Source organism: Salmo salar, chromosome ssa07 (assembly GCF_905237065.1).
Source record: "Salmo salar chromosome ssa07, Ssal_v3.1, whole genome shotgun sequence".
In the NCBI taxonomy this organism is placed as follows: domain Eukaryota; kingdom Metazoa; phylum Chordata; class Actinopteri; order Salmoniformes; family Salmonidae; genus Salmo; species Salmo salar.
In genome coordinates, this window is record NC_059448.1 from 28654376 (window position 1) to 28664264 (window position 9889).

The 9889-nt window shown below is 43.6% G+C and overlaps 1 protein-coding gene across 1 annotated transcript in view; it reads right to left on the reverse strand.

Annotated features, from left to right (window-relative positions):
- The window catches only part of LOC106608931 (arrestin red cell-like), a 65279-nt gene that overhangs the window by 4763 nt on the left and 50627 nt on the right, over positions 1–9889 (reverse strand). The window contains exons 4-14 of the mRNA XM_014207172.2: positions 9684–9728; positions 9313–9515; positions 9090–9149; positions 8933–9000; positions 8625–8760; positions 8322–8406; positions 7946–8018; positions 6424–6561; positions 1929–2012; positions 162–238; positions 5–59 (exon numbers count right to left, since the gene is read on the reverse strand). Of these exons, the coding sequence (XP_014062647.1) occupies positions 5–59; positions 162–238; positions 1929–2012; positions 6424–6561; positions 7946–8018; positions 8322–8406; positions 8625–8760; positions 8933–9000; positions 9090–9149; positions 9313–9515; positions 9684–9728 (1024 nt within the window). The remainder of the gene's footprint in view (positions 1–4; positions 60–161; positions 239–1928; positions 2013–6423; positions 6562–7945; positions 8019–8321; positions 8407–8624; positions 8761–8932; positions 9001–9089; positions 9150–9312; positions 9516–9683; positions 9729–9889) is intronic.

Below are 9889 nucleotides of genomic sequence, written 5' to 3' on the forward strand. Positions count from 1 at the left end.
TTACTTTGTCTCAAACTCTATAAGGTTAGTGTCCACTGGGGCATCAGTTTCTGGGACGGCTGTGGGAGAAAGTAATGACATTACAAAAGACGTAACGATCACTGCAAAACACTTCTATTTCTAAAACATATTTTCTCTCGATCACACACACTGGTCTGTACCTGATTGAGGTCTGGAAATGTGTTGGTCTGAGGGTTTGGGGTGCATCAGGACAAAAGGTAGCTCCACTGACACGTCGCTGTACAGAGGACATACACAGTAATGTTAAAGCAATAACAGCCCACTGGGCACACCAAGTCATTTCAACGTGGACAATTGCATGCGATCTTGAACAAGCACGCTTTATATTTTTTTATTTTATTTGACCTTTGACAGTGGGTTAACTGCCTTGTTCAGGGGCAGAACGACAGATTTGTACCTTGTCAGCTCGGGGATTGAACTTGCAGCATTTTGGTTACTAGTCCAACGCTCTAACCACTAGGCTACCCTGCCACCCCATATGATTGCATAAGAAGACATTTATAGTTACAGGTACTTCAAAATGTGTTACTCATTTTCAAGTTGAATGTTACATTAGCTTGTACGATAGGTTATTTACTGTATTACAAAAGTAATACTGAATTCTGTTTGGTTGACAACCCAACCAAATATCAACATTTAAAGGATATGCATCTGCTGTTTGGAAAGTTCCATCTGAGCCACTGGCTTAATCTCGTGAATCCAACATATCATTTGTTAACTTGTAGACAAGTTAATAGGCTATTTATTGTTCTTCAAAAGTGTAATTGAATTGTGTTTTGTTGTCAACACACTTAAAGGAGATTTAGGGCAATTCCACTAACAGAGACTACGGAAACTCAGATTTTTCACTTTAAAATGTATGTCAAACAAAATCCAATGATTGCAAAGTTAAACAAACCATACAACTCTATGCACCAGGATGACTTTTAACAATTTGTACTGAACATTTTACAAAAACAACCATTGTTTTGGTTGATGTGAATACTACAATTCAATTATACATTTGTAGACAAACTGGAATTCAAGCCAGACCTAGCCAGGTGCACAGATCCAAGCAGACTATCCAAGCAGTCCAAACTATCCAAGCAGAAGATAAAGGTCAATTCCAAGGTAGCAGAATGATACTGAGAATTTAAAATGTATGCCAAACAAAAAAACGTTGATTAAAGTTAAACAAACCATTCAACTCGATTCACAAGGACGACTTTTAACAATTTCCACTGACAATTTAGCAAAAACACATTTACTTGAAACAGCGCAGATGCAAAGTTAAAACGACCATTCGGAATGACTTCGACAGCAACACTGAATCTATTTACTTTATAAGTGGAGATCTCTCAACATTCATTCTCACGATAGGACATTGGTAATAGTCTATGACAAATATCATAGCTAAACAAGGCTGAGCTTGATTAAAACCCTGGATGGGAGGCTAAAGGATAGCTGTTGATATAGAAATTCTCCAGTAGGAAGTACTGCCTAGCCTATTGTTTGTTTTTCTGATAGTGGATATAACGTTGAAAATCTGTCGTTGTTTTAAAAGGTACAAATTCAACATATTTTATACACGGTTTGTTTATGTTGAAATTTCCTTACCATGATTACACAATCCTGTGGTTGAAATGTCACCCTCAAACAACAGTTATCGTTGACTACTTTTTTTCAATTCGAATGCATTTTCCACGTCGATTCAATGGCACAAATAGGTTGACAAATGAAATCGAAACAACGTTGATTCACCTAAATTTCTCCCCAGTCGGAGACCACTCAGATATCAGGCAGAGGTGAACTAATACTCATTAAAACGTTCCAGCTTAATCCAGGTGGAAATGTTTACTTAGAACCATTACGTGAATCTATGTAAGACAGACCATTAATACATGTGTATGAGCCAAGATGTAACATACCCTCCACGGGACACCACTAGTTTGACCTTGACTCTGTAAGACACCAGGATTCCCAGAACCTCCTTATTGGACATGTCTTTCACTCTGGAACACATCAAAACAGACACACGTCAATGAAACCCCCGACAGAACAGACAAGAGGAAAACTGCATGCATATACACCCCAGTTTATTAGGTACACCACCCCGTTCACGAAAATGGATCGTGTCTTGTTATAGAAATCAAATCCAATTTTATTGGTCACATACACATGGCTAGCAGATGTTATTGCGAGTGTAGCGAAATGCTTGTGCTTCTAGTTCCGGCAGTGCAGCAATATCGAACAAGTAATCTAACAATTCCACAACAACTACCTAACACATACAAATCTAAGTAAAGGGATGGAATGAGAATATATACATATAAATATATGGATGAGCGATGACCGAGCGAAATAGGCAAGATGAAATAGATGGTATAAAATACAGTATATACATGAGGAAATGCAAGATATGTAAACATTATTAAAGTGACTAGTGATACATTTATTAAAGTGGCCAATGATTTCAAGTCTGTATATAGGCAGCAGCCTGTCTGTGTTAGTGATTGCTGTTTAACAGTCTGATGGCCTTGAGATAGAAGCTGTTTTTCAGTCTCTCGGTCCCAGCTTTGATGTACCTGTACTGACCTCACCTTCTTGATGGTAGTGGGGTGAACAAGCAGCTCGGGTGGTTGTTGTCCTTGATGATCTTTTTGGCCTTCCTGTGACACCGGGTACTGTAGGTGTCCTGGAGGGCAGGTAGTTTGCCTCCGGTGATGCGTTGTGCAGACCGCATCACCCTCTGGAGAGCCTTCCGGTTGTGGGTGGTGCAGTTGCGGTACCAGGCGATGATACAGCCCGACAGGATGCTCTCAATTGTGCATCTGTAAAAGCTTGTGAGGGTTTTAGGTGACAAGCCAAATTTCTTCAGCCTCCTGAGGTTTCCAAACTTTCCACCTTCTCCACTGCTGTCCCGTTGATGTGGATTGGGGGGTGCTCCCTTTGCTGTTTCTTGAAGTCCACAATCATCTCCTTTGTTTTGTTGACGTTGAGTGAATGGTTGTTTTCCTGACACCACACTCCAAGTGCCCTCACCTCCTCCCTGTATTTAGCACCATCCATCATTCCTTCAATTCTGACCGGTTTCCCAGTCACTGCTGATTAAAAACATCCCCACAGCATGATGCTGCCACCACCATGCTTCACTGTGGAGATAGTGTTCTCGGGGTGCTGAGAGGTGTTGGGTTTGTGCCAGACAGAGGTGTTGGGTTTGTGCGTTTTCCTTGATGGCCAAAAAGCTAAATTTTAGTCTCATCTGACCAGAGAACCTTCTTCCATATGTTTGGGGAGTCTCCCACAAGCCTTTTGGCGAACCCCAAACGTGTTTGCTTATTATTTTCTTTAAGCAATGGCTTTTTTCTGGCCACTCTTCCGTGATGCCCAGCTCTGTGGAGTGGACGGCTTAAAGTGCTCCTATGGACAGATACTCCGATCTCTGCTGTGGAGCTTTGCAGCTCCTTCAGGGTTATCTTTGGTCTCTTTGTTGCCTCTCTGATTAATGCCCTCCTTGCCTGGTCTGTGAGTTTTGTTGGGCAGCCCTCTCTTGGCAGGTTTGTTGTGGTGCCAAATTCTTTCCATTTTTTAATAATGGATATAAAATGGTGCTCCGTGGGATGTTCAAAGTTTCTGATATTTTTTTATAACCCAACCCTGATCTGTACTTCTCCACAACTTTGTCCCTGACCTGTTTGGAGAGCTCCTTGGTCTTCATGGTGCCACTTGCCTGGTGGTGCCCCTTGCTTAGTGGTGTTGCAGACTCTGGGGCCTTTCAGAACAGGTCTATATATACACTGAGATCATGTGACACTTCGATTGCACACAAGTGGACTTTATTTAATTAATTATGTGACTTCTGAAGGTAATTGGTTGTACCAGATCTTATTAAGGGGCATCATAGCAAAAGGGGTGAAAACATATGCACGCACCACCATTTTTTTGAATTCTTTTAAACAAGTTATCTTTTTCATTTCACTTCACCAATTTGGACTATTTTGTGTATATCCATTACATGAAATCCAAATAAAAATCCATTTAAATTACAGGTTGTAATGCAACAAAATAGGAAAAATGCCAAGGGGGGGGGGGTAAATACTTTTGCAAGGCATTGTACCTGTATTTTGGGAGTTTCTCCCATTCTTCTCTGAAGATCATCTCAAGCTCTGTAAGGTTGAATGGGAAGAATTGCTGCACCGCTATTTTCAGGTCTCACCAGAGATGTTCGATCGGGTTCAAGAACTCTTGAGCTCTGTCAGAGTGACCATTGGGTTCTTGGTCACCTCCCTGACCAAGGCCCTTCTCCCCCGATTGCTCAGTTTGGCCGGGCGGCCAGCTCTAGGAAGAGTGTTGGTCGTTCCAAACTTTTTCCATTTAAGAACGGAGGCCACTGTATTCTTGGGGACGTTCAATGCTGCAGACATTTTTTGGTACCCTTACCCAGATCTGTGCCTCGACACAATCCTGTCTCGGAGCTCTACAAACAATTCCTTCGACTTCATGGCTTGGTTTTGCTCTGACATTCATTGTCAACTGTGTGCCTTCCAAATCATGTCCAATCAATTGAATTTACCACAGGTGGACTCCTATCAAGTTGTAGAAACATCAAGGACGATCAATGGAAACAGGATGCTCCTGAGCTCAATTTCGAGTCTCAAAGCAAAAGGTCTAAATACTTATGTAAATAAAGTATTTCTGGATTTTATTTTTTGTTTTTTACTGTTAATACATTTGCAAAAAAACTTTTAGCTTTGTCATTATGGGGAATTGTGTGTAGATTGGTGAGGAAAACATTTAATTTAATCAATTTTAGAATAAGGCTATAACGTAACAAAATGTGGAAAAAGTCAAGGGGTCTGAATACTTTCCGAATGCACTGTAAATATATATACAGTACCAGTCAAATGTTTGGACACATCTACTCATTCAAGGGTTTTTCTTTATTTTTACTATTTTCTACATTGTAGAATAACAGTGAAGACATCAAAACTATGAAATAACACATATGGAATCATGAAGTAACCAACAAAGTGTTAAACAAAATATTCTTCATAGTAGCCACCCTTTGCCTTAATGACAGCTGTGCACACTCTTGGCATTCTCTCAACCAGCTTCACCTGGAATGCTTTTCCAACAGGCTTGAAGGAGTTCCCACACATGCTGAGCACTTGTGACTGCTTTTCCTTCACACTGCGGTCCAACTCATCCCAAACCATCTCACTTGGGTTGAGGTTGGGTGATTGTGGAGGCCAGGTCATCTGATGCAGCAGTCCATCACTCTCCTTCTTGGTCAAATAGCCCTTACACAGCCTGGAGGTGTGTTTTGGGTCATTGTCCTGTTGAAAAACAGATGATAGTCCCACTAAGCCCAAACCAGATGGGATGGCGTATCGCTCTAGAATGCTGTGGTAGCCATGTTGGTTAAGTGTGACTTGAATTCTAAATAAATCACTGACAGTGTCACCAGCAAAGCACCCCCACACCATCCCACCTCCTCCTCCATGCTTCACGTAGGGAAACACACATGCGAAGATCATCCGTTCACCTACTCTGCGTCTCAAATTTGGACTCATCAGACCAAAGGACAGATTTCCACCGGTCTAATGTCCATTGCTCAGGTTTCTTGTCTCAAGCAAGTCTCTTCTTCTTATTGGTGTCCTTTAGTAGTGGTTTCCTTGCAGCAATTTGACCATGAAGGCCTGATTCACGCAGTCTCCACTGAACAGTTGATGTTGAGATGTGTCTGTTACTTGAACAGGTGCAGTTAACTTTAATGAACTTATCCTCTGCAGCAAAGGTAACCCTGGGTCTTCCTTTCCTGTGGCGGTCCTCATGAGAGCCAGCTTCATCATAGCGCTTGATGGTTTTTGCGACTGCACTTGAAGGAAGTTCTTGAAATGTTCTGGATTGACTGACCTTCGTGTCTTAAAGTAACGATGGACAGTCGTTTCTCTTTGCTTATTTGAGCTGTTCTTGCCATAATATGGACTTGGTCTTTTACCAAATAGGGCTATCTTCTGTATACCACCCCTAACTTGTCACAACACAACTGATTGGCTCAAACGCATTAAGGAAAGAAAGAAATTCCACAAAATTATTTTTTAACAAGGCACACCGGTTAATTGAAATGCATTCCAGGAGACTACCTCATGAAGCTGGTTGAGAGAATGGCAAAAGTGTGCAAAGCTGTCAAGGCAAAGGGTGGCTATTTGAAGAATCTCAAATATAAAACATAGTTTGAAACGTTTTTTGGTTACTACATGATTCCATATGTGTTCATAGTTTTGATGTCTTCACTATTATTCTACAATGTAGAAAATAGTTAAAACAAAGATAAACCCTGGAATGAGTAGGCGTGTCCAAACTTCTGACTGGTACTGTGTGTGTGTTTTTATGTGCGTGTCTCTCTCTCTAGTCTCTTACATGGTGCTGGAGGCCAGGTTGGTGTCTTCGTGCTTCAGCTTCCCATCCAGAGCCAGGCCTCTCTTCTCTCTGTTGTTGGTGAGCATGGGAGTCAGGGTGTACACCTTACAGAACGTACTGCTGGGGGACACCTGGTCACTGTGTAGAGAGAAAGAACTGATCATTTCTCTGTTTCATCATACGTGGTTGGTTTTTAAATCACTCACTCTCGTACACGCGTCCACAACGCTTGGGAAGCAGTAAGGAAAGTTGAGAGGAGAGAAAAGGGTTAAAGATGCTGCCATTAGAACAGAGAGGAAGAGGAGTATTGAAGGGGACTAGGTTGGGTACCAGTCTGAGATTTCCCGCAATTTGAAAGGAAGGTAATTTGGGTTTGGGGCCATTGGCTTCTTGAAGAGGACTGGATAAGGGGGGACCAGAAGGATAATTATCCAGATGTGAGGTTAGGGATCAAGATTTAGGCTATGAGGGGAAGTTTTGGTGAGCCTAAATCAAGCCAGGTACTGGGGTTGTGGGGAGGTCTAGGTCTGGGAATTCTGGGCGTTAAAGTAACTGTCCAGTGAAAATCTCACTTTTAAAAGTTCATATTCGGTTAACTCATACCCAAATAACGTTGACGACTCATGATTTACTTGTATGAGGCCAAAGCATAAATTGGAGAAGAAAAAAAACCTTCAAAAACCCCACCTCAAACTTGTATCTCAAACAGACCGTTTCAAAAATGCTTGCTATTTCCTCATAAAGGATGATGTCATGACTTGGCCAATCAGCGATCTACTCGTATTCATAGTTGAATAACCGGTATACGCCCACACCATTCAAACACAGAAAAGCAGCTTTTTAACATACTTAATTAACGAATTCTAGGTCATATGTGATAGAAATCTGGAAACACTGGATAGTTACTTTAAGCCATTCGCATTGTTGCCCCTCTACTTACCAGTCGGCGGTGTGGCCCACAGACTTATTGTAGGTGTCACATCTGTGCAGCACTACATCAGTCACCTGTAAGACTACAGTACAGGGGGAGAGAACACCAACTCCATGATGTCATAACAAGGGGACGAGGGGCTGTGATGTTACTAGATGGGGGAGGACATGTGTTTGCCTGGGGTCTCAGAGTGGGTTGGGTGGGAGGTAGCGGGGCAGGAGAGGTGTTGAGCTGAGAGGAGGAGAGGGGTAGTCTGGAATGGTAGTACCAGTAGAAAGGTGGGTTTGCAGGGTCTCGTATATTGGGAGAGGGGCAGGAGTGATGTCGAAGCATAGAACGTTTTCAGTGAGCAGAGGGTCGTACAACATGAGGGTAGAAGTTATGCAGAAACAATAAAACAAAAGTACTGAAAGTGAGTCTCTACTTGGCCACACAACCTGTGTGCATTCACCCAACATTTTCTCACAGAGGACAAAAGGGAGAGGTGAAAAAAGGAGAGTGTGGTCCCGAGGGCCAAAGGCGAGAGAAACCGTGATGAAGAGAAGGTTTACAGGGATGGAGAGAGAGGTTACGGAGAGAAGGGGTACTCACTCTGCCTCCTCCTGTGCAACAGGACACTTGTACTGAGCCGTACTGAACAGACAGATATCAGCATACTGACGCACTGCAGCAGGGGAGAGAAAGGGTTAACAACACCAGGAGAGGCAAAACACTGACAGACACACAGCAACAAAGATGGAGAGAGCAGAGGAGTGGCAGATGGGAAGGTCGAGTCTCTCCTCTGATACAGCCTTTCCCAAATCGCTCCGAAACCCTCCCCCTTGGGCTTAACCCCTCCATGTTTGTAGATCCGTAGGGTACTGGGTAGGTATCAGCAGTGCAGTGGCGGAGCTTCTGCAGAAAAGAAGGGTTGGGGCGAGGGGGGGGGGTTGAATTGGGGCCAGCCGATTCCACGTTTGTCTCTTACCTGAAATTTTCACCCTCTTCACTGTTTTGGTGGAGTTGTTGGTGACATGGACATTCACACTGATAGGCTCTCCGTGGTAGTAGAGCTGAGAAAGAGGGGGAGAGGAAGACCGAGCGAGAACGAGAAGGAAAGGAAGAGACGGAGAGAACGGGGGAGGAGTGAATTCGGTTGGTCGGGTGATCATCTCAGGCTTTAACCAATCCAGTCAACCAAATGTCTGCATAACGCTTTTAACTAATTCATGCGCGTGCGTGCGTGTCCGTCGTGCAGGCGTTGCGTCTGTCTCGATGTGTCCCGTCCTACCTCTTTATCCAGCGAGGCCTCTAGATGTAGGGATCTATCTGACATTAGGAAGGATCGCGTTGTCTCCACCATGGGCTGAGGACCGGGCTTCTCAGGGGCATACTGCACCTTACGGATCACCAGACGCACGGAGTTCCTATAACAACATATATAATATCATATGAGAAAAGCGAGTCATATAACAAACACACACACACACACTAGGGTTATCAACAGCACAGAGTTCCTTAAACATCACATACACAATCACTTTTAACCATCTGCACTGAATCTCTGAATCAAAACGCAGAGCTTCGACAACATTGTACCTTTTGTGTATTTTCTCCTCTACGGTCCTGGCGCAGAAGGCTCTGACCTCAAAGTCCACTCCACAAGCCTGAGCAGAGACGAAGGCAGAGGGAGAGGAAGATATTCAATAAAAAGTTTTGTGAGTGTATACAGTGTTTGTGTGTGTGGTCTCTGTACCTTCCCTGTGTCCTCTGGTCCTGGCTGTAGAGTGACTGAGCAGGGCAGGTTCTGAGGGATCTGAAAGAGAGATATTTGGCAGTCACGCCACAGAATTAATACACAACTGCTCACCAACAAACAGGCACACGACCACAGAATTGTACACGAGCAAAGATGCGGTAAACAAGTTGATTTAAACCGGTGTGTCTGCGGTGCAGTGGGATCAGTCTATAGAACTCACAGTGAAGTTGAATGGGTGTGCGTGCTGGCCCAGCTTCTTCAGCAGTCTCTCCTGCAGGTGGCTGAGTGGTTTACGCTCTTCCTCCGTGGTGACGGCGGGGAAGGCCTGGAAGGTGGAGATGTAGAGGTCTTTCCTAAAGGACAACCCCAGAACGTCCAGGTCCTCACGACCATACCGGAACGCACAGGTCAGAGTCACAAAGACTGGAGAGGGGGGGGGAGAGATTGTAGGAAAAAATGAAGAAGGAGAGAGGGAAGACGGGAACATGAGAAGAGAAATAAAGGGATGTGAAATTGTGAATACTTTATTGAAAAAAATATATGTAATCACTCACGCGCTTGCACACGCACACACACACACACACATCTTACCTTTTCGGTCTTTTAGGTACTCTGGGTCTATTAGTAGCACTCCATCTGTAGAAAAACAACACACAAACACAGAGTGAAAAACAACACACACACACACACACACACACACACACACACACACACACACACACACACACACACACACACACACACACACACACACACACACACACAGTGAAAAACAACACACAGTGAAAAACACACAG